General features: G+C 38.3%; 2 protein-coding genes across 3 annotated transcripts in view; both read left to right on the top strand.

Annotated features, from left to right (window-relative positions):
- The first annotated feature begins 386 nt into the window (after positions 1–386).
- LOC114528691 (MAM and LDL-receptor class A domain-containing protein 1-like) lies at positions 387–13286 on the top strand. The gene is made up of 7 exons (XM_028550367.1): positions 387–579; positions 10696–10869; positions 11011–11145; positions 11381–11643; positions 11864–11945; positions 12599–12744; positions 12958–13286. Exons 1-7 carry the CDS (start codon positions 387–389, stop codon positions 13093–13095), a joined length of 1131 nt encoding a protein of 376 aa, XP_028406168.1. The 3' UTR covers positions 13096–13286.
- The window catches only part of LOC114528740 (probable ATP-dependent RNA helicase DDX43), a 192429-nt gene continuing 172648 nt past the window's right edge, over positions 6166–25946 (top strand). Inside the window, exon 1 of one of the 2 annotated variants that reach the window (XM_028550439.1) lies at positions 6166–6260. The gene's annotated coding sequence lies outside the window, so the exon portion shown is untranslated. Of the gene's footprint in view, positions 6261–13605; positions 13901–25946 lie in introns of those variants that run through there. The other variant, XM_028550436.1, reaches the window with a different exon arrangement.

Below are 25946 nucleotides of genomic sequence, written 5' to 3' on the forward strand. Positions count from 1 at the left end.
TCGTCTTTTGATTGATGTGAACGAGCGAATAGTTATGATGTAATGATGTATAGGTGTTCTTATCTGAACAACCATAACTGAATCTACTCGTTCACATCTATCAAAAGAAGAAGATGGCAGCAACAATTGCAAATGTAAACGTGTCTTAGTACATGCACCTCTTCAATACAGACATCTCTCTGATATGAACATATTTTCAACTGCACAATTTGTCAAGTCAGGAATGGTTAAGATTCATTCTCTGCTAATGATGTGAATTATTCAAACTAGTTGAATATTCATAATCCCGATGACGTCATTAGCATTATAAGTAAAGTAACTGGGAATAAATTAACGTCAGTTGGCACGAGCTTCAGAGGAAAACGTTCTCAAGATTCTTTCACACGATGTCCCGGCCTGCCGGCGCTTCGTCCGAAGAGCTTAGAAATATAGTAGCGGCTATTGATGCAGAGGCTGCGATTCAACCGCCTAATACAACAGATCCTGTCCAGCCGACAGCGACGACGTCTGAGTCTGGACCTTCTACAAGCCAAGCACTGGCACAACATGTGGTGGTTGATGGCGCTACGCCGCCAACGAGTAATGACAAGCTTGAGGTATTTTATAGTTCTACTGGATAGCTAGTTAACTTCAGTACGCTGCCGACGAATAGTTTCTGCGATCTGGTTAAGCAGGGGAGAGATATGGCACCTTCGTACCATTTACTACGCCAAAGATTCGCATTTGAAGGGCGTGTGTGCCTTGTTTTCGCCATTTCAGGGCTTTGAATCAGACATGTGTTTATAGCTGCTGATCAATGAAGTGTGTCGTTGCCAAGGCGGTATTGTCCTTGTCGCTATTTTCGTCAGATGGTATTTCACCAATTTATTGAACACCTTAGTCGCATTATGTCAGTTTTCAATGTACGTATCAGATTGTGGTCTGATCGAGGCTTGTTAAACTTCAATGTTTATATCGCAATCGCTGACGGTGCGCATTGCTGGGCGACAAATTAGACCATTAAGGTTTTGAACCCATTTATAGTCCGCCAGGGTAGGTGTTCTGTTTGAGCTTTAGCCATATATATGCAGGAATAGTGAGGGGCACTTGGATTCGGTTATCTGGGGTTTTAATAACCCCGCTACTAGGAGTTGTCCTACAGTGGGTACGAGAACTGTAGCCAGAGTCCGAGCAGGGACGTACTTGTGATATACAACCGCGTAGGGTTGAAGAGATGGGTATAAAGCAACGGTGGGGTCATGCAACCGTGAAGGGTGCATTAAAGGGCCGACAAGGCAAGCCCGCGTAGGGGCATTGCGTGTATCTGACTACAACACGGCCAGGCGATAATTAAACCTGTGTACGATTCATTTACCACTAACATGTGGTTAGTGGCGTGGCCCATTGGAACAACCGTGAAGGGTTGAGAGATAAGCATTCCCCGTCCGGACAGGGACAGGAGGAGAGTATTGTTTTGCAGATTGAAAAACTTCAAAAGCAGTTACGGACCTTGCGGTCGAAAACGGATCAGGCCTCCGTGGAGAATAAAATTTTGGCCCTGCAGGCGTTTGCAGCACGGCCAGAATCGCTGTTTGATGAGCACGCCGTGTTAGCGGCGTTAGAGGAGGTGGTCGTCGACGTATGTCGCGACAAAAATGATGACCGCCTCAAGCGTTTTAATATTATCTTGACGCAATGCCGGCCGTTTGTCAACGATAAACGCCTATTAAAAGACATCTTGATGAAGTTGGTCGCAAGTAAGGAGGAGTCCGAAGTTGCCAAAGTCATCACAAAATCTTGGGAATCTCACCAGACACTCCAGCAGTCTGTTGCGCCGGCGAGGCCTCGCGGGACATCGTTCCGCGGTCGTCGCAGATTTGGAGTGGGGAGGCCTGCTCGCAGTGACTTGAAATGTTGGGTGTACGGACAACCCGGGCATTTTGCGCGGGCATGTCCTCAGCGTCGCATGTGAGGCTTGGAATCAACTTACTATTTTAGCATATAGACATAGGGTTATATCGTGTGACAATTACGGGTGGTGTGCGTATAGTCCTAAATTCATTCATACTCGAACCATATATGGCATATCGATATTATTCATGTAAAAAAAAAAAAAAGAAAGAAACCTGTTTGGTAATTTTGATGGTTGATAACTCGTTTCAAATATAGGGGTTATGTCATTGGTATAATTCGAGGGAAGCGAGTGACGAGAAATGATCCCACAAGCACTTAGGGCTTTGCCCGGTTCTTGAGAGCCTTCGGGTCGACGGTGATCATTTTCTCTGAGCTCGGCTTCCAGGGGTTGGTATTAATTTCGGTAATTTGGTTTTGTAATTACAGTCGGGATGACCTGTTTGATCCTCTTGACATGGTGCGAAGGACGCAAAACCAACCGATATTGTGGGTATCGGCGACGGGAAGCCCGAGCTCAGAGGGAATAAAAAGTGCGCGTGATACAGTAAATGAGATTAATCGGCTCATATAACGTAATGACTTGCCTGAATTTAAACAAGCGTTCTGAGGGACAAATAAACTGGAAGGACGAATAAATCAAGTGTGGGGATGTTCATGTAATTTATTTCTTTGTGTTCAGTATTGGGGAATATATAATAAGTATTGGGGGAAGTACTGGCAGTGAGGAAGTGGTAATGAGTATTGGGAAGTAGGGAAGTTGGGGGGACGTCGAATAAGGAGAATTAGGGTGATCGGGTGTCTTAACGGCAGGGTTGCGCAGTCAGGGTTTACTCGCCATAACTTAATGCTAATGAGAAAGTAGAAGGGATAAAGAACTATTGCAAGTGCGTGTGAAGAGATAAACAATTGTGATATGAACAGCTCGTGTAACTCAGGTATATTTACTGCATTCGTTTATTCATTCATTCGTTCGTTCATTTGAGCCGAGCTCAAACTCTTGGCTGAGTTAACAACCTCAAGAGACAGTCGAAACTCTCTGCAGAGAAAAACTTCACAAACTACACACACTTAAATTTTGTTAGATTACATCTGATGCCTGTCTGTCAATATGCTGGATTTTGATTTTGAAGAGCGAATGTTGTATTGTAATTATTTTATCCATGTTCTGGTATAACACGAGTTTACTCGCAAGGTTTTGATAAGCAATTATTCTGGTGAGAGCTAACTCAACTGATGATGTACAACTCTTTCATTCCTTGTAGATAACTGTGATTTTACGCGTGGTAAATATTGTCATTGGGTCCGTGATAAAAACCAGCGCTGCTATTGACAAACAAAGAGAAGATCGAGACAATCCAGGAAGACTGGACCCAGTCGAGACCACACTACAGACTCAGGTATGAAATAAGAGTGATCTCATGACCACCATCATTATTATGAATAGTCATTACCTCATTACTCTACATCGCTTCCATCATTGTCCATGATTGCCAATTGTTATCCATCGATGCACAAGATTATCATATTTAATCATACTAACCCATCGGTCCCATCCATAATTATACATCAACATTCCTGAACATCAATCATCATTCTCGTCTTCATTATCATGGTTGCGGAGATCTCCGTTGAGATTTTCGTCTTTTGATAGATGTGATCGTGTCGAAAAGTTACCAGTTTTCAAATAAGGGTCCTTATAAACAGAGCTTTTTAAGTTTTAACTATTCATTCATTTCGTAGATCCTCGCTAACTCGAACTCCCAAGGGGAAAGAAAAATTGTTCGAGTTAGCCGGAGTTGGTGTCAGATTACGTTTATTATAAGTTATTAATACAGTAAGGTATAAAATTCAATCGAATCATGGGATATCATGCCTACCAACATGAATTGTCAGCGAGAGTGGATGACGTTTTAAAATATTAAAAAGATTGAAAGAATACAAAAGCACATACAAAATCATACAAATACATTACCAAATCCCAGGGGAATTGGATTTAGTTCGAGTTAGTGAGGAGTTCGAGTTAAGCGAGTTTGAGTTAGCGGGGGACTACTGTAGTTATTTACGAGACATCATTATTCGTTCGTGCTCAGTGTGAAATAAAAAAAAAGACTTCGCCAAACAGGCGGAAAGAGCGTTAGTATTCTCCACCTTAAATTGTTTAGACTCTCGTGAATCTAATAAAATAACTTGAGGTAAAACTTGATGCGTTTTTCCAATCATTTTCATTGTTTTGCTTGGCTTCCCTGTACACTCACTTTTCTCGACATAACAAACGCCTCCATATTGGAATAAATTTATTCTCTAACAATTAAACAATAAGCGTTGAATTCATTCTCGAAATAACTTTAATCTATCATTTTTCTAAAATATGTGATTGATTGTTTCAACTCATAATCATAGAAAAGTTTGATTTTCACTCTTCAAGTGGGAACGTCAAGCCTTGTGTCAGCAACAGTCTGCACCTGATTTACTTTGCTTTAAAATTTGATTGATAACTCTATTAAAATGAGCAATATTTTAAACCGTGGGAACTTGGCTGGAGACTTCTCAAAGAAAGAAAGTGACACAAATCATCAGGATCCCCGCCACGTCCTTTATACGATAAAAACACTTTGAATTTTTGCAAGCATTAGCAAAGATACGTAGATCTCGTTCAAATACACTTTTCTCTGATCCCAGTTCGATATCATGGAAAAGAATATTGTGTTAAGATGATCGTAAGAAACTCTGTGAATGAAGTGACAGGAATATTTGTACAAAAATCCCGCACTAACATATTGTAGGTGAAGAAACTTAGCGGGATTTCCGCCTGGAAATTTCCATATGGTAAAATTACAGGATGAACATACCACAAGATTGTGAGGAATTCAACGCAAGAATGAATCTGCTTTGACATATTGTGTTGTGTTTTGTCAAAGTTTAGCATCGCTTGGAGGAAAGAAACTTGGTATGTCTTCAATTGTGACAAGTATTCTCAGTTCAACAGTTGGTTTATTATGGAATAAGGTCAGAGACTCGACGGCAGACAAATTCAAAGACGGCGATGTAACCGATGCAGAAATTCGAAAGTTTGTCGTACGCGAGTTAAATGATATCAAGTCTAAAATAGATGGCCTTTCTAGATCAACATTACTTGCCAGTTATAATTTTCTAGAAGAAGGAGTAGAGTTACTCAGTGTTTCTCTTGATAAATCAAATCCCGAGCAGAAAGCGAGCGAAACTCCGGACGAACCAAGTGAACCTTCGAGTGTTATTCAGTCTGGTATCTTAAACCAAGCAATAGGACCATAGAGCTTCCTCGCGCCATGGAAAAGCTTAAAATCAACTCGGACAGAGAGTTTAAAACTGCGAGAAAAAGATTCGAAAAAGCGCGCGAGAAAGCAACCACTGCTTTCTGGAATGAGGCATTTAGTATCGAAGATCGAATTTTTGCTGCGAAGCTACGAATAGTTTCAGAAATACTGGAACATCTCGATAGTCCTGAGACCGCAATCACTGGGTGCTTGACGTTTTTGAAGAAGCTTCATAGCTTACCAGCCATTCAAGAGATATTCTCGGTGTATTTGAACGGTGGAGTCAAATCGTTGTTGAATAAAACTCAACGAGTGGAGAACGTCAAGTCGGTTATGTTAATCAACTATGTGTTGTTTCAATATGTTTGGAAATTTAGCAGCAAGTATTCGTTTGAAGTGCCCGTCTGCATGCCAACGATTGAACTTCCTGATCGTAGTTTTCACCCAATAAGAAATTGGAAGGAAATTTCAACAAGAAAGTCTATGGGAGAGGAATTGCCTCATCCTCCAAACGAGCAGCTCCTTGATAAAGAAATAAGACCGTACTGCTCTGGTGTGAACAGTCAGGGGCATGTTCTTACTGTCCCTGATACTAGGTTTAGTGACCACATCATGATTGTCCATGAGGCAGGAAAAATCGAACGGGTTGAAATACCTGAATTTCCAGGTAATTTTTTACCGTCGTTTGCTGTTGATCTGAATAACAATGTTTACGTGGTGAGAGGACGTCTGGGTAAAGCATTCATGTTAACGATATTGGACGAGAATTACAATGTAAAAGCAAATCATACATTGGATTTTCTCGAGGACAAAGATCCTTCTCTAGTTATAAAGATCGCGATATGCAAAGACGATGATATTATCATCATCCAAAACGAAGACCCTCATGTGTATGTTTGTGACAAGACGTGTCAATTGAAATACAAGTTTAAACGCGACTCGAGTGAGGCATTTTCATTGAGTATTTCCCAGCAGAATGAAATCATGATACCAACAGACGATCGTACGGTGGTTCAAATATACACCAAGGAAGGAAATCTGAAGACAACAATAAAACTCCCAGAAGATCATGAGGTACGGAGGGTCGCATTTCACTACGAAATTTGTAAAATATTGGTTTTAACCAGGGTTAGAGAAGAGCATTCCTATTTCATTCTGTGCTACCCTGAAGCAGGCGGGGAGCTGGAGACTCTTACCTTTTGTTGTAAAGATGACAATAAGTGGGCTCCCAATCTGGTATCCCATCCCAAGGGTCCTGTTGTTGTTGTTGTAAGAGACAAGAGCATCATTTACCTTTCATGAGATTTAGTATGAACAAATATTTCCTGCATAAAACACACAGGGCCGTAACTACAGGGTGAGTAAAAAAAACCTGACACCCTTTAAAATTCAAATTAGCTGCAATGGGTCTGTAATCCGTTGTAATGAGACTGAAGTTGCCTAAAATATCTTATCATTCTTATGGGTATATGAAGCATATCAAATATGAAAGTGAAGCCATTAATTAAGTAGAACATAAACTTTGTTCCAGGGCTTTGGAAGTTAAAATGCATTTTAAGCTCTGTAATAAAAAAGAACCTGGAATTAGTTCAATTGGATTAAACACTTTCGCACTAATTAATCAGGTCTTGTTGATTGTACACAATGGGAATTGTCAAATTCCAGCTATAAGTTCGCGGCTAATTTGAATTTCAAAGGTGTCAGTTTTTTTTACTCACCCTGTAGAACGATAATTGACACCGCCCCCCCCCCCAATTATCGTTCTAGTTACGGCCCTGAAAACATGCACAGTAAATACTTGTCTGAAATAGTGCAACTTTGAGTTAACAAAAGCAAACAATAGATGCAGCATGGTTTATATAATTTGTGAGACTTTGCTGAATTACGTCCCATTAAAGTGTTCCTGTTTCTGTTGTAAGAGAGACAAGTGTAACTTATATTTAAATAATTTAAATAATGTTTTTTGACATTTGCCAACATGGGCAATAAACTTTTAATGACATTTAAAAGCATATGAATCCTATTTCATATGATATAATATACTGAAAACTTTCTTTCCTCTTGTAATAAATGATCAGGTTGTTAACATAATAAACTTATGAAACCACCCCTAGCTAAGCTTAGAGTTATGAATCATATTATTAGTGGGTATATTGATGGCTTCTATCTGCAGGGTGATACATATGCTAAGTGGGCTACAAATGCTCTTTCAAGACACAGTTGAAACATTTGACTTCTTAGATCTAGTTATCCATCGTGATAAGTCGACTCCTTCCCCTTCTCAAGAGGTAATTATCCTAGGATTTGTCATTAACTTGATAACAATGACTATCCAAGTTACAAATGAGAAAAAAGGAAATAATTAAAAAAAATTTGTTTGATGTTATTGAATGTCCAGTGTTTCAAGTTTATTCTCTTTGTAACATATATGTATATTTATATATTTATTCCCTAAACTCAGTCCAACAAATTACAACCTTTTCACTTCAAGTCTCTATCCTTCACGCCCACTTATCAATCACAACCCTCCTAACAACTTATTAAATATTAACCCCATTATTAATAATATCAACCTTATTACATAATGTAACATCCAGCAGACATTCCTATCCAGCAGGTAGCCAAGATTATTGGTTGCCTAGTCTCCTCCTTACCTGGGGTTCAGTATGGGGCTCTTCATTATAGGTACCTTGAAATGGATAAAAAAGATGCTCCTAAAAGAGCTAAGGGTAATTTTGATTCCTCTATGACTGTCTCTGAGGATGGCTTGATAGAGTTACGATGGTGGGTCACCCATCTTGAAGAGAGTTTTAGATTTCTTTTCATTCCTCCTATTGATATAACTATATACTCTGATGCACCTCTAGAAAGATGGGGAGCTGTACTAGGTGATACATCTTCAGGGGGAAGATGGTCGCCAGTTGAATGCACCCATCACATAAACTACATTGAACTTTTGGCTGCATTTTTTGCCCTTAAACTGTTCTGCACCACTCTTAAGTGGTGTAAGCATGTAAAACTCATGATAGATAACACCACAGCAGTAGCTGTAATAAATAACATGGGTTCTTGTCATAGCCGTATTTGCCGCTCTATGGGCTGAGAAATCTGGGAATTTTGTATAAAATACAACATTTGGCTTACTGTTGCTCACATTCCTGGTTCGCAGAATGTCTTAACACGCAAAGAATCTCGTCATTTTCATAATCCAGATAGCGAATGGAAACCAAACCATTGTCATTACATAATACGCTCAGTACCTTGAATTTTCACACTTAGATCGATCTTTTTGCATCACACTTAAATATAAAACAGTTCCCAACATATTGCTCTTATCCGCCAGATCCTGGAGCAGTGTTCGTTGATGCTTTCTCTATTTCGTGGATTGACTTGAAATTTTATTGTTTCCCGCCGTTTAGTTTTCTGTTACAGGCTGTAAAGAAAATAATTCAGGAGCATGCCAAGAGAATTTTAGTTGTTCCCGACTGTCCCACCCATCCTTGGTATCCTTTGCTAGCCTCTCTTCATGTTCCACCTCCTGTGGTCCTACAACCCAGTCACAAACTACTGAACCTCGGTCGGAAATCATCGGAAACAACTCATCCCTTTTGCAAGAAGCTCAAACTTTTGGTTTGTCATGTCTGCGGCAACAACTACGACAACCTGGCTACTCGTTAAGACCATTAACATAATTGAATCCTCTTGGAGAGACAGCACTAAATCTCAGTACCAAGTGCATCTGTAGAAATGGTTAAAATTTTGTATGAAGAGGCACTGTGATATCATCTCCCCTCCCTTACCACGGACGTTAGATTTTCTGTCATCGCTGTTTGACTCGGGTTTGTCCTATCGCTCAATCAACTCGGCGAGGTTTGCTTTATCTTCTATTTTGCAGTCAAGTGATAGTGAAGTCACTTTCGGACAGCTACCTATTGTTTAGCACTTTATGAAAGGTGTATTCGAACTGCGCCCGGCTCTACCGCGTTACCAGACAACATGGGATGTTAGCAGGGTCTTATAGTTTTTTCGAAAGCAGCCTATACCTTCGGCGCTGACTTTGAAGGAGCTTACTGTTAAAGTTTCTTTCTTATTGACCTTACTCAGTGGACAACGTTGTCAAACTATTCATCTTCTCACTGTCGATAACATGATTCTCGTTGCGGACAAGTGCACTTTCTACGTCATGGAGAAAGTCAAACAGACACGTGTCGGAACTCATGTCAAACCCCTCGAGTTTTTGAAATATCAATTTGAGTCTCAGCTTTGCGTCGTTATTCATCTCTTATAGTATATCAAGGGAACTAATGAAAATAGCCATGATAGAAAGCAATTGCTATACTGAGTTATGTGAAACCGTATGGGCCTGTTTCCAAAGATACTATATCTCGATGGATAAAGTCTGTTTTGGTATAGCTGTAGGTTTAGATGTTAGCAAATTTAAAAGTCATAGTGTTCGAGCAGCAACTACATTCTTTTTAGCGTCCAATAACTGTAACATTAAGGATATTTTGTTATTCGCAGGATGGTCGAATGAACAGACATTTCAACGGTTTTAATAAACCGAGCGAGGAGGAATTTAATTTTGGCGCTTCGTTGTTGTTCCTAGGATATATAATATACTACTATACATATAATATACTTCTCTATACATCGAGATATTTTTCCACTTGGTTTTATCACGCTGGCTATATTTAGAGTGGTTTGTGTATCTCTGAAAGATTAAAATTAAGTCTTGCTGGAAGATTAAAATTTGTTACTAACAGCTTGTTGCTCCATGTTATTTGATCAATAACAACTTTTTAGGAGCAGTTCAACTTTCTTAAATGAATATCACGTCTTTTCAAATAGTCAATGGCGTTGGGTTTAGCGAGTGGTCCAGTTTTTCGCCTTGCAGCAAAGATTGTGTTAAGAAAAGGCAAAGATATTGTTTCTCTTCAAACCACGCTGACTGTTCTGGAGCATCGTCGCATGGCGTGGAATCTCAATGGCAGAATTGCACAAACTAGAAATGTTACGGTAGGTCCTTTTCTTCGAGCACTTAAATTTATCGCATATCAGTGACATACGTAGATCAGTGGCTGAGATCGTTGTCTTTCCCTGTCGTGACTCGTGTAAGTCGTGTTTCGTGGCGATGTCTTGATCCCTCACTTTGTTGACCAGTGTTGACATGTGCTGTGATGCTGAGTCATTCGGCAACGTTTGGGGCAAAACAAATCTTTTACGGGAGTACACATTGTGATTTTCAATGATAGGCACCTTCATCGTGTAAAAATACGAACGCCTGCCCCTCCCCCCACGGGCCTCTGAGTTTATGGGAGAACCAGTGACACATACTAGATATAATTGCATGAGTCATTGACTAGAACGCAAGCAATGGTCTAACCCGCAAGCCAGGCTTTTCTACCTTCGATCCACGGCCCACGATGGCTTGCGAGGTTGCCAATAGCCTTCCAAAAATACAACCTCTGAGCTCGTCTAACCTTGTTTAAACGCTTTTATTTTCTTGCAGCTCCTGCTGCTGATCATTGGGGTCGCTGGTCCTCTTGGACAGAATGCGATGAAAATTGCAAGCGTCATCGATCCAGGAAATTTTCAGATCCCGCCCCGATGCATGGCGGGAAAGACTGCCCAGGGGTTGCGAAAGAAGAAAAAGATTGCTACGCCAACAGTACATGCAACCCAGGTTTGTTTCTTGGATAAGTTCATTTCTGCTTGTTTAGACAACATCTTGTCTCTGCCTGCCCATCATGTTTGACGAGCGTTTTAGCTGCTCAGGCGAAGTCTCGTTAAACTAATGATGGAATATTCTTTTATTTCTTTGTAGATAACTGTGATTTCACGCGCGGTAGTTACTGTCATTGGACCCGTTATAAAAACATGGATTACTTCTGGCAAGCACATAAAGGATCAACACCAATCTTGAGCACTGGTCCAAATCAAGACCATACTACTGGCACGGGTAAGAAATTTCAGGTATACATCATCATCATTGATCTCTACTCATCGGCCATCTCTATCTTTCACTTTCCATGGTTACCTATCATTATCAAACGTTATTCATTATTGTCTATCGTTACTTATCGGTGCACCTGATCCTCACTATCCACTATTATCCCACAAATATCCATGATTATCCACTATTATCCAAGAGTATCCACCGTTATCCATAATTACCATTATCGTCAAATTTCCAGGCCATTACATTTTTACCGAGGCCAGCTTCCCTGCCAAGGAGAACGACACAGCACTCCTAACAAGCAAACAGTTTCCACCCTCGCAATGTCGTTGCATTTCCTGGTACTATCACATGTATGGCCGCTCAATGGGAGAACTCAGCGTGTACATTAAAGACCCTGTGGGTTCTAAGAGGATAATATGGGATAAGAAAGGTGATCAGGGAAACAGATGGATATTAGGTAGCACAACAATATCTAACGTGTCTACGACTAGTTACCAGGTTTGTATGATATTTTCGTTATAGTTGATAACTTTTTTACTCTTCGACATTACTTTGGGGTCATCCATGGAAGTATGGCAATGCCTTACACCGGATTTCGAAAGAAATGCTCTTATACTTTCCAAGCATCTTTGATCTTCGAATGTTTATTTAAAACCGTTTTATTCCAGTGGAAAAACTACTGCTTGTTCACATTCTTACGTCACAAATTTTCATTTAGGTGGAATTTGAGGCAATTCGTGGCCGATCTTTTTATTCTGACATGGCTTTGGATGACATCCATTTCAAGGAAATGCCCTGTGGTAAGTCGCTACACTCTGGGATCAACATGATCATTTTAGTTCATCGATGGTCCTCAAACTAATGTACATCTCTGATTGACTCTGAAACTACATAAGGGACCCCGACTGGTTCTTCCGATAGATGAAGGGCCTTTGATAAGACCAACAATGCCTTGATCCTTCAATAAAACATGATCCTCGCAATGGTAGAAATTGGAATCATTTTTTAATGCTAACAGTGGTTTTGCATTTGAAACATTGATTCAACGAGAATGCGAGTTGGCAAACAAAGGTTAATTTTTCTGCATGAAGGATTTTTTTGATGAACTATCAATGCTTGGTCAAACGTCAACAAGAGTTCTATGCGATTTAAACTGAGTTGACTCGCCATTGATCAGAATTTAGGACAACAGATAACAACTGACTTTCACTGTAATTTTTTAAATATAAAATTAAGTACACATCAATGACTTTTGTGTCCATTAACAAAGATAAATATTTAAGTGAACTTTCTACAGTAAAGAGGGGCTCATGTTTTGAAACAAAGATACTTTGTTACAGCAAGCTTATCTTAAACGAGCTTTACAAAAGCTCTTTGTTCAGATGACAATTGTTCGGTTCTTGAAATCAACACACAAGGCAAACGTCAAACACAGCTCTTCGTATATATTTAGGTATTCAACACTTGGGATGTTTTAACGATCGTTATAAAAGAGCTTTGCCAGACTTGATTGCGAATCTCCGGGATAAAATAGACTGGTATGACATGCAAAAGACCGTCAGAGAATGCGCCTGTGTTGCTTATGACAAAGGATACAAGGTATTTATAAAATTATTAAAATACCAGACCAGTGCAAGGCTTTCATGTTTGTCTCAGGCCTCAATAAAGTCAATTATAACTGGACCATCCACAACATGGATATTTTGAACCAATTCCTCTCATATTTACAGTAATAATACTGCATTGCGTTAACCTAATATAGATTTCGCTTCCATTTTTCAATGAACAAGCATTGATTATGTTGTTATTTAGTATTTTGCTGTGCAGTTTTACGGAGAGTGTTGGGGCGCAAGAAGTATGATTGAATATGACAAATATGGTGCTTCCAACGACTGCTGGTCTGGTGTCGGAAAAGATTTCACGAATTATGTTTATAAATTCACGCAATAAGATACGTTTTATTTTCATTCTATCTATATCTTAACATTTCCAATATTTTAGGATTAAGCCACTAGTATGTAGGAGGTTGCATGACTAAAGTCACAAAGATTGGAAAGAAAAAGGTTTGTGTCCGTGCAAATCTATTCTTATAGAGAGTTTACCGTGTAGTATTGTATATATATTTATTTTAATTTTGAATAGAAATAGCCCACTATTGCATTTAATGATTATTTGAAGCGAATAAAAATAATTGACATCTATTATTAGCACTGATATCAAAGCGAGTATCATATTTCTAATGCAGACAGCACTCTAATACAAACATCTTTCTAATACAGACATCACTCTAATAAAGACACCTCCCTAATACAGACATCTCTCTAATACAGACCTCTCTCTAATACAGGCATCTCTCTAATACAAACGTCTCTCCATTACAAACATCTCTATCTCTACACTACAGATATTTTAACTTTTTATTGATGTGAACGAGGAAATAGTAATGACGTAATGATGTATGCGTGCTCTTATCTGAACGTCCATAACTTATCTACTTGTTTGCATCTATCAAAAGAGGAAAACTTGGTCGTAATACAGACATCTTTCCAATACAGACAGTTCTCTGACATGAGTGCACAATTCGTCAAGTCAAGATAGGTTGAAATTCATCCCAAGTTTTTGACCCGAATTATTAAAAAGGACAGTTGTGCATTTATTGAGTTCATTGAATCGAGCCAAGCACAAACGAGACCACACTTAAACGTGGGCCTAATCACACCTGATCTCTGCCAGTCGAGATGCAGAATTTGTGAAGGTACGTTCGGTGAACTGTTATTATTTTATCTCTGTTCTGGCATTACACTAGTTTTCCCACAAGGCTTGATAAGTGAGAGGCGAGATTGCTCAACTAATGGTGCTCAAATCTTTCAACCTATGTAGATAACTGTCATTTCACACTGGAAATACTGTCATTGGGTCTGTAAATAAGGATGAAATGCTGTTGGAAACACAAAGGACCATCAGAAAAAGGAAAAACTGGTACCAATCAATACCATATTACTAGAACGGGTAAGAAATACAAGTGACCACCATCACAATTTCTCATTATCAATCATCACTACAGATATCACCTTTATTCCATTCGACCTAACCGTTATCCATCGTTGTCCATCATAGTCTACCGTTATCCATCGATCATACATTATCATACATAATTGTTGTGATCCATCATTATCATCCAATGTCTATACATTATTATCCCTGAACATCAATTATCATCAATTTGGATATATAGTTCGCTACACGTTTCTTCTGAAGCGATCATCCGGCGAATCGATATATATATATATATATATATATATATATATATATATATATATATATTATATATATATATATATATATAATATACTACTAGTAATCACAGATTAGCGATGTTCGTTCGGAATGTTTTGATTTCGGTTACCGATGATGGCTCATATGCTTTAATTAACAACAAAATGTCAAAATAGAGCGAGCACATGGTCTCCAGTTACTATGACGACACATCAGAACGAGGCAAATCTGACATCGCAAATCTCGATATGACACGGCTGGGAATCGTTCTTCGTCGTCGAAAGCGCATCGTCTGCGCTACAAACTGCAGCAAAACTCGGCACAGCACATTGTATTATTATGCAGAACAATGAAATCATACTTTCGTAAACAGAAGTTTTAACTTCAATGCAGTGCGTGGAATAGGCATGCATTTTGTATGAAATGCATAAATTTAAATTACACAATTAGGATGATAACGTGGATATACGGTATATGTCAACACCATGTAATATTGTAAGATGTTTTTGCAATGAGTCGTTGCTGTTGCCCTCAAATATTCAGCGTGTAACGTCTGCGCCTTCAACTGATGTGTACTTTTGGATAGATGGGAAAATACTGTTCTAAATAACGTTTGAAACGATCGTATATATGCGTCTGGAAGTTGACTTAACTTATAATTTTCATTGGACCATTTTTTGTCATATGGCAATAGCACTTTTGATTTGTATGCACATCTACGCTAATTCTTGTTGTAGCAATTGACTTTGGCAAATTGTAACACTAATAGCGTCGGTGAGAGGATCATATACTAGTTAAGTCTTTTGTATTTATATCGTAATGAAATTTTTAATTTGAGAAAGGAAGCAAATAATCCCGAGTATGTTGGGACTGTGCAGCACAATGATGCACGCCATTTGTAAGGCCGTATAATTCTGTAAAACATAGACGTATATATACAGGAATTGCAATAAACCAGTTCGGTTTATGCCACATCTATGTGGGTCAACCGCTTCTCACACAGTGCCCTAAAATAATAATCAATTTACTCTGTAAATCTGTATAAAATCGACTGCTTTATTCTAATTATAGTCTAGCGATGCATAAATAAAAGCTATACATATTCGTAATTTTAAAGTTTAAACGAAAAAATGACTAAAAAACCTGTTATTATTAAATAACCAAATTCTACTTTTCATTGATTGAACACAGTTGAATGTGAGGCCCAATACAAGGGCGAATCTGAGGCCGAATCCGCGGCTAACTTCACACCTTCATATCTCGCCTGTTTCTCATGTGATGAAGTTCCCGGAAGAACGTAGATAAAAACATCGTTAGGAATCATATGATTGAATGTGTTTGAACATATTCACCAGTGTTTAGTCAAAATTTAGCCTTAATTTTTGGCTTCAGTAGAAAAACTCGGTATGTCTTCAATTGTGACAAGTATTCTCAGTTCAACAGTTGGTTTATTATGGAATAAGGTCAGAGACTCGGCGTCAGACAAACTCAAAGACGGCGATGTAACCGATGCAGAAATTCGTAAGTTTGTCGTACGAGAGTTAAATGATATCAAGTCTAAAATCGATGGCCTTTCTAGATCAACTTTACTCGCCAGTTATAATTTTCTAGAAGAAGGAGTAGAGTTACTCAGTGTTTCTCTTGATAAATCAAATCACGAGCAGAAAGCGAGCGAAACTCAGGACGAACCAGGTGAACCTTCGAGCGTTATTCAGTCTGGTATCTTAAACCAAGCAATAGAGCTTCCTCGCGCCATGGAAAAGCTTAAAATCAACTCGGACAGACAGTTTGAAACTGCGAGGGAAAGATTCAAAGATGCGCGCAAGACAGCAACCACTGCTTTTTGGAATGAGGCATTTAGTATCGAAGATCGAATTTTTGCTGCGAAGTTACGAATAGTTTCAGAAATACTGGAACATCTCGATAGTTCTGAGACCGCAATCACTGGGTGTTTGTCGTTTTTGAAGAAGCTTCATAGCTTACCAGCCATTCAAGAGATATTCTCGGTGTATTTGAAAGGTGGAGTCAAATCGTTGTTGAATAAAACTCAACGAGTGGAGAACGTCAAGTCGGTTATGTTAATCAACTATGTGTTGTTTCAATATGTTGGGAAATTCAGTAGCAAGTGTCCATTAGAAGTGTCCGGCTGCATGCCAACGATTGAACTTCCTGATTGTGGTTTTCACCCAATAAGAAATTGGAGGAAAATTTCAACAAGAAAGTCTATGGGAGAGGAATTGCCTCATCCTCCAAACGAACAGTTCCTTGATGAAGAAATAAAACCCTACTTCTCTGTTGTGAACAGTCAGGGGGATGTTCTTACTTTCCCTGGTACTGGGTCTAGTGACGACATCATGATTATCCATGAGGCAGGAAAAATCAAACGGGTTGAAACACCTGAATTTGCAGGTGTTATTTTAAAGGCGCTTGCTGTTGATATGAATAACAATGTTTACGTGGTGAGAAGACGTTCTGGTGAATTAGGACTCATACGTTTAGGTGAAGTATTCATGTTGACGATATTGGACGAGAATTACAATGTAAAAGCAAATCATACATTGGATTTTCTCAAGGACAAAGATTTTTCGCAAGTTGAGATCGCGATATGCAAAGACGATGATATTATCATCATCAAACACGAAGACCCTCATGTGTATGTTTGTTACAAGACGGGTCAATTGAAATACAAGTTTAAACGTGACTCGAGGTTGTCATTTTCATTGAGTATTTCCCAGAAGAATGAAATCATGATACCAACAGACGATGATACGGCGGTTCAAATATACACCAAGGAAGGAAATCTGAAGACAAAAATAAAAGTCCCAGAAGATCATGAGGTACGGAGCGTGGCATTTCACTACGAAATTTGTAAAATATTGGTTTTAACCTTAATTAGGGAAAAGGATTCCTATTTCATTCTGTGCTACCCTGAAGCTGGCGGGGAGCTGGAGACTCTTTCCTTCTTTTGTAAATATGAAAAACGTATCACTGCAAAATTGGTATCCCATCCCAAAGGTCCTGTTGTTGTTGTAAGAAACAGAAGCATAATTTACCTTTAATGAGATTTAGTATGAACAAACATTTCCTGCATAAAACACAGTAAATACTTGTCTGAAATAGTGCAACTTTGAGTTAACTAAAGCAAACAATAGATGCAGCATGGTTTATATAATTTGTGAGACTTTGCTGAATTACGTCCCATTAAAGTGTTCCTGTTTCTGTTGTAAAAGAGACAAGTGTAACTTATATTTATATAATTGAAATAATAATGTTTTTTGACATTTGCCAACATGGACAATAAGTTTTTAATGACATTTAAATTGAAGCGTATGAATCCTATTTCCTAGGATATAATATAGTGAAAACTTTCTTTGATCTTGTAATAAATGATCAGATTTTTAACATAATAAACTTATGAAACCACCCCTGGCTAAGCTTATAGCTATAAATCATATTATTAGTCGGTATATTGATGGCTTCTATCTGCAGGGTGATACATATGCTAAGTGTGCTACAAATGCTCTTGACACAGTTGAAACATTTGACTGCCTAGATCTAGTTACGCATCCTGATAAGTCCACTACTTTCCCTTCTCAAGAGGTAATTATCCTAGGATTTCCCATTAACTTGATAACAATGACTATCAAAGTTACAAATGAGAAAAAAGGAAAAAATTAAAAAAATTTTGTTTGATGTTATTGAATGTCCAGTGTTTCAAGTTTATTCTCTTTGTAACATATACATATATTTATATATTTATTCCCTAAACTCAGTCCAACAAATTACAACCTTTTCACTTCAAGTCTCTGTCCTTCACACCCACTTATCAATCACAACCCTCCTAACAACTTATTAAATATTAACCCCATTATTAATAATATCAACCTTATTACATAATGTAACATCCAGCAGACATTCCTATCCAGCAGGTAGCCAAGATTATTGGTTACCTAGTCTCCTCCTTACCTGGGGTTCAGTATGGGGCTCTTCATTATAGGTACCTTGAAATGGATGAAAAAGATGCTCCTAAAAGAACTAAGGGTAATTTTGATTCCCCTATGACTGTCTCTGAGGATGGCTTGATAGAGTTATGATGGTGGGTCACCCATCTTGAAGAGAGTTTTAGATTTCTTTTCATTCCTTCTATTGATATAACTATATACTCTGATGCACCCCTAGAAAGATGGGGAGCTGTACTAGGAGATACATCTTCAGGGGGAAAGGAATTTCCTCGGTCGGAAATCATCGGAAACAACTCATCCCCTTTGCAAGAAACTCAAACTTTTGGTTTATCATGTCTGCGGCAACAACTACAACAACCTGGCTACTCGTTAACACCATTAACATAATTGAATCCTCTTGGAGACACAGCACTTAATCTCAGTACCAAGTGCATCTGCAGAAATGGTTAGAATTTTGTATGAAGAGGCACTGTGATATCATCTCCCCTCCCTTACCACGGACGTTAGATTTTCTGTCATCACTGTTTGACTCGGGTTTGTACATCGCTCAATCAACTCGGCGAGGTTTGCTTTATCTTCTATTTTGCAGTTAAGTGATAGTGAAGTCACTTTCGGACAGCTACCTATTGTTTAGCACTTTATGAAAGGTGTATTCGAACTGCGCCCGGCTCTACCGCGTTACCAGACAACATGGGATGTTAGCAAGGTCTTATAGTTTTTTCGAATGCCGCCTATATCTTCCGCACTGACTTTGAAGGAGCTTACTGTTAAAGTTTCCTTCTTATTGACCTTACTCAGTGGACAACGCTGTCAAACTATTCATCTTCTCACTGTCGATAACATGATTCTCGTTGCGGACAAGTGCACTTTCCACGTCATGGAGAAACTCAAACAGACACGTGTCGGAACTCATGTCAAACCCCTCGAGTTTTTGAAATATCCATTTGAGCCTGAGCTTTGCCTCGTTACTCATCTCTTAGAGTATATCAAGAGAACTGATGAAAATAGCCATGATAGAAAGCAATTTCTACTGAGTTATGTGAAACCGTATGGACCTGTTTCCAAAGATACTATATCTCGATGGATAAAGTCTGTTTTGGTAGCTGTAGGTTTAGATGTTAGCAAATTTAAAGGTCATAGTGTTCGAGCAGCAACTACATCCTTTTAGCGTCCAATAACTGTAACATTAAGGATATTATGTTATCCGCAGGATGGTGGAATGAACAGACATTTCAACGGTTTTATAATAAACCGAGCGAGGAGGAATTTAATTTTGGCGCTTCGGTGTTAGAGTGCTATACAAACGTTAATTGTTCCTAGGATATATAATATACTATATATATAATGTACTTCTCTATATATCGAGATGTCTTTCCACTTGGTTTTATCACCCTGGGTATAGTTAGAGTGGTTTGTGTATCTCTGCAGGACAAAGCCCTCACTGATTGCTCCGAAATCTCGTACAACGTCACATGACTTAGGTTGATGACGAAATAGAATTGAAAATTAAACGAGACTTACCTGGAAGTTAAAGTTTGATTTGGCCTGGAGTGTGAGGGTTGTACGCCCCCCCTGTTCTCTCCCATTCCCTTACTTGCAGTCCACTCTCACACTCATCACGTCCGTGCGGTCTTTGTCTGGTAAAACTCTAAAGTGTGACATCTCTCTGATATGAACATATTTTCAACTGCACAATTCGTCAAATCAGGAATGGTTAAGATTCATCCTCTGCTAATGATGTGAATTATTGCAAGTGCGTGTGAAGAGATAAACAATTGTGATATCAACAGCTCGTGTAACTCAGGTATATTTACTGCATTCGTTTATTCATTCATTCGTTCGTTCATTTGAGCCGAGCTCAAACTCTTGGCTGAGTTAACAACCTCAAGAGACAGTCGAAACTCTCTGCGGAGAAAAACTTCACAATCTGCCCAAACTACTTTTTAATAGAGATTTTTTGCATATTTGCAGAAACAAGTCTCAAAGCAGGCGAAACCCTTTGGTCCCCAGAATTGATTGGGCAGAGCTACGCGCGAACAGGGTGGCAAATCAAGCGAAGAAATGGGAAGGAATTGTAGCTGCTTGCTGTATAGAAGTAAAACAGATTGTAAGCCACATATTCTTTAGATATAGCTTCTTGCTTATACCTTTTCATTGACTTTTAAAGTTTATATTTAAGGTTTACCTGTCATCAAAAAAGTATTTTATAAAGAGAGTGAATCAGTCAGGAGAAAGTCCAAAGAGGAAGTGGAAATCTTTAGGTAAATATACAGTTATTTATGGACTAGGGTTCCCAGAGTTGGGAGGAAGGACAATGGCTCCTTGGCCTTAGCTTAACTCAGGTATATTTACTGCATTCGTTTATTCATTCGTTCGTTCATTTGAGCCGAGCTCAAACTCTTGGCTGAGTTAACAACCTCAAGAGACAGTCAAAACTCTCTGCAGAGAAAAACTTCACAAACTACACACGCTTAAATTTTGTTAGATTACATCTGATGCCTGTCTGTCGACATGCTGGATTTTGATTTTGAAGAGCGAATGTTGTATTGTAATTATTTTATCCATGTTCTGGTATAACACGAGTTTACTTGCAAGGTTTTGATAAGCAATTATTCTGGTGAGAGCGAACTCAACTGATGATGTACAACTCTTTCATTCCTTGTAGATAACTGTGATTTTACGCATGGTAAATATTGTCATTGGGTCCATAATAAAAACCAGCGCTGCTATTGACAAACAAAGAGAAGATTGAGACAATCCAGGAACACTGGACCCAGTCAAGACCACACTACAGACTCAGGTATGAAATAAGAGTGATCTCATGACCACCATCATTATTATGAATAATCATTACCTCATTACTCTACATCGCTTCCATCATTGTCCATGATTGCCAATTGTTATCCATCGATGCACAAAATCATCATCTTCAATTATACGTAACGATCCATCGTTATTCATGAAAATGTACCAGATCTGGTCACACTGACTCCAATATTTACAGGTACCACAGTTTCCTCCCTCAACGACGACCAACGCAAATCCGTAACACTGGAAGCAATCAAGACCACACAACTGGCACTGGTAAGAAATAGAAGTGATTCATCATCACCATTTCTCATCATCACCACCGTGCAATAACACGGGGTATCCTCACCCCATCTATCTATTTCGTTGTCCATCATTGTCCATCGGCATCCACAATCGTCTATTGTTATCCACCAAGCACATAATCATCGTCGTTTACCTTAATTATACAGTATACGATATAAATAATTCATTTTTTCCCAAGAAGCAAACGTCTTGCAATTGCGTGGTAATAAGCTTTCACAAATCTTATTGTTATGCGAGTTGCAGGCGGAAGGGAAGGAGTCGGGCAAGTGCGGGTTATCAGCTTGTTGCGCAAACTTTCCTGTTAAACTTCAACTGTGCTTTAGTTACCGTGAATGAAACCTATTTCTATCAGTCTCTCTCATTAAATCTAAATTACATTTAAACTACTAGATCATATTCTGCTATTTTTCATTCACGGACATGCGCAACAAGCTCTCCTAGCACATTTATTTATGCTTTTTCTTTCTTGATTTATCGCCCAGGTTTGATTTTAGAAATGATTGCAGTGATTTCTATCGTATTTCTTCAATCTTTAGTTTTGTGTGACAGTTCAGCGATAAATAAAGACTATCGTACAGCGTTAAGGCGCATATAACCGATCATACTTTCTGCCCTCCCATGTGCATTTTAAGAGTTTAAGTTATCCTACGTGAGGTTAAACAAAGAAATTTCAGAGAGAAAAAACGCGTACTGGCGAGAGAAGCGATTTCGGTTTGTTAATCCGAATTTCTTGCAAGATTTTTTCACAAATACTGTTGTTGGTTTTCATGACTAATTTATGAATTCGGTAATGTAAGGTCAAGTATCTATATATTGTTAACTTTTATATGCCTAATTTATGTACTTTTGTAAATACCTATAGCCCTAACTTAGTTCTGTTGAAACTGTGTTTTGTTCAACTACGAACACGCAATGATTTCATCTCGCTCGTGTCTATAACTTTTCCTATAAAACTTGGCTCGTGCAGTGACATAAGACTAAAGTGAAATACAGCTGCATGGGATATTTATATACGAGATCGCTCCCAGATATATTGTAGACGATGTAAACAAGGTAATTCTATACTGTAAACTTGAACAACCTTCATATCTCGCCTGTTTCTCATGTGATAAAGTTCCCGGAAGAACGTAGATAAAAACATCGTTAGGAATCATATGATTGAATGTGTTTGAGCATATTCACCAGTGTTTAGTCAAAATTTAGCATTAATTTTTGGCTTCAGTAAAAAAACTCGGTATGTCTTCAATTGTGACTAGTATTCTCAGTTCAACAGTTGGTTTAATATGGAATAAGGTCAGAGACTCGACGGCAGACAAACTCAAAGACGGCGATGTAACCGATGCAGAAATTCGAAAGTTTGTCGTACGAGAGTTAAATGATATCAAGTCTAAAATCGATGGCCTTTCTAGATCAACTTTTCTCGCCAGTTATAATTTTTTAAAAGAAGGAGTAGAGTTACTCCGTGTTTCTCTTGATAAATCAAATCCCGAGCAGAAAGCGAGCAAAACTCAGGACGAACCAGGTGAACCTTCGAACGTTATTCAGTCTGGTATCTTAAACCAAGCAATAGAGCTTCCTCGCGCCATGGAAAAGCTTAAAATGAATTCGGACAGAGAGTTTGAAACTGCGAGAAAAAGATTCGAGGAAGCGCGCAAGACAGCAACCACGGCTTTCTGCAATGAGGCATTTAGTATCGAAGATCGGATTTTTGCCGCGAAGCTACGAATAGTTTCAGAAATACTGGAACATCTCGATAGTCCTGAGACCGCAATCACTGGGTGTTTGACGTTTTTGGAGACCCTTCATAGCTTACCAGCCATTCAAGAGATATTCTCGGTGTATTTGAACGGTGGAGTCAAATCGGTGTTGAATAAAACTCAACGAGTGGAGAACGTCAAGTCGGTTATGTTAATCAACTATGTGTTGTTTCAATATGTCAGGAAATTCAGCAGCAAGTATTCGTTTGAAATGTCCGCCTGCATGCCAACCATTGAACTTCCTGGTCGTAGTTTTCACCCAATAAGAAATTGGAACGAAATTTCAACAAGAAAGTCTATGGGGAAAGAATTGCCTTATCCTCCCTACGAACAGTTCCTTGATGAAAAAATAATACCCTACTTATCTGCTGTGAACAGTCAGGGGGATGTTCTTACTGTCCCTTAACTTGGCCTCGTGACTACATCATGATTATCCATGAGACAGGAAAAATCAAACGGGTTGAAATACCTGGATTTGCATGTGATATTTTAAAGGCGCTTGCTGTTGATATGAATAACAATGTTTACGTGGTGAGAAAACGTTCTCTTGAAGGATTCATGTTGACGATATTGGACGAGAATTACAATGTAAAAGCAAATCATACATTGGATTTTCTCGAGGAGAAACGTCTCTGTAGTATAAAGATCGCGATATGCGAAGACGATGATATTATCATCATCCAAGAGGAAGACCCTCATGTGTATGTTTGTGACAAGACATGTCAATTGAAATACAAGTTTAAACGCGACTCGAGTGAGGCATTTTCATTGAGTATTTCCCAGCAGAATGAAATCATGATACCAACAGATGATCGTACGGCGATTCAAATATACACCAAGGAAGGAAATCTAAAGACAATAAAAGTCCCAGAAGATCATGAGGTATGGAGCGTGGCATTTCACTACGAAATTTGTAAAATATTGGTTTTAACCAGAGTTGATGAGAAAGATTCCTATTTCATTCTGTGCTATCCTGAAGCAGGCGAGAAGCTGGAGAGACTTAATACCTTCGGTTGTAAAGATGACAAGTTTCATCTTTATCTGGTATCCCATCCCAAGGGTCCTGTTGTTGTTGTTAGAGGCAGAAGCATCACTTACCTTTAATGAGATTTAGTATGAACAAAGATTTCCTGCATAAAACACAGTAAATACTTGTCTGAAATAGTGCAACTTTGAGTTAACTAAAGCAAACAATAGATGCAGCATGGTTTATATAATTTGTGAGACTTTGCTGAATTACGTCCCATTAAAGTGTCCCTGTTTCTGTTGTAAGAGAGACAAGTGTAACTTATATTTAAATAATTTAAATAATGTTTTTTGACATTTGTGAACATGGACAATAAGCTTTTAATGACATTTAAAAGCATATGAATCCTATTTCATATGAAATATATAATATAGTGAAAACTTTCTTTGATCTTGTAATAAATGATGAGGTTCTTAACATAATAAACTTATGAAACCACCCCTGGCTAAGCTTAGAGCTATGAATCATATTATTAGTGGGTATATTGATGGCTTCCATCTGCAGGGTGATACCACAGGCAGCCCGGTCACTGCTGTTACGTCATGCTATTATATATGTATATAATTACAATAAGGCTGGCAACTCTCTCACAAAAAATATAATACATACATTAATACCATCGCTTAAAACAAAAATACTACGCTAGTTTCTTAAAAAAAAACTACATACAAAACACCTTGGATCTATTGACTATATTTATCTGTCGTTTTTAGACTTGAAAAAAACTCTAAAATGCTCAAATTTTGCGAATTAACTCTTTAGCTACCAAAAGGGTCGTTAACGACCCTGCTGGGATTTATGTGGATATTTTACCCATATTTGAGGACAAAAAGGGATTGAAAGGGTCTCTGCACTATAGTTAACATATATTGTAGCTAACATGAAGTTCTTCACGTTTTATTTCGAAATTCTTAGTATTCTCAATAAATCTTGTTATTTTTCCTTCGCCATGTTGGATTTACAAAATGGTGGCAAGTTCTCGTTGGCAATTAGACGAAATTTTAAGCGAAATATTAGTTTCTGATCGGGAATTTTACAGAGAAAATGAATCTTTTGCATTTGAAGACTATAAGGAAGCATTAGACATAGGAATGAGTGCAGTTACAACTCACTAACGACGACAATGTTTTACTCTTGAGAGAAGCACCAAGTCGTCATCCTAAGTGTGGAAGATGTGCATCTTGGAGGTACAAGAAAGTCGAAAATTAAACATTTAAGCACACAAAAACTTTAAACTATTGCATAAAGTGTGATAGGTTTCTCTGCAAAGTTGTTTTGAGTTCTTTCATATAAAAAAATATGTGTAAGGTAGATTATTATAGAACAATGTAAAATAATTCCAATTTGGGAAGAATGTGATGACACATTATTCAGCCATAACTGGCCGCTCGTTAACTTATGTATACAGATAACCCATTTTAATTATTCCGGTAGGGATAGGACATTGATATTTTGATGCATTTGTAGGGATATTGTGCATCATTAATTATTTATAGGGAAAGTAATTTAAATTTTTAGTTTTTCTAGCATAAAATTATATTTGTAAATAAGCACATGACTTGTGACATCATACCTTGTTAATTAGCATAAAAGTGAATGCATATAATTAAAGACCTTGTTCTGCAGATTCTAAATATATATAGTTTTGTATATCTAACTGCACTA

This window comes from Dendronephthya gigantea, unplaced genomic scaffold, assembly GCF_004324835.1.
Source record: "Dendronephthya gigantea isolate DGI-Jeju-01 unplaced genomic scaffold, DenGig_1.0 000051F, whole genome shotgun sequence".
Classification (NCBI taxonomy): Eukaryota; Metazoa; Cnidaria; class Anthozoa; order Malacalcyonacea; family Nephtheidae; genus Dendronephthya; species Dendronephthya gigantea.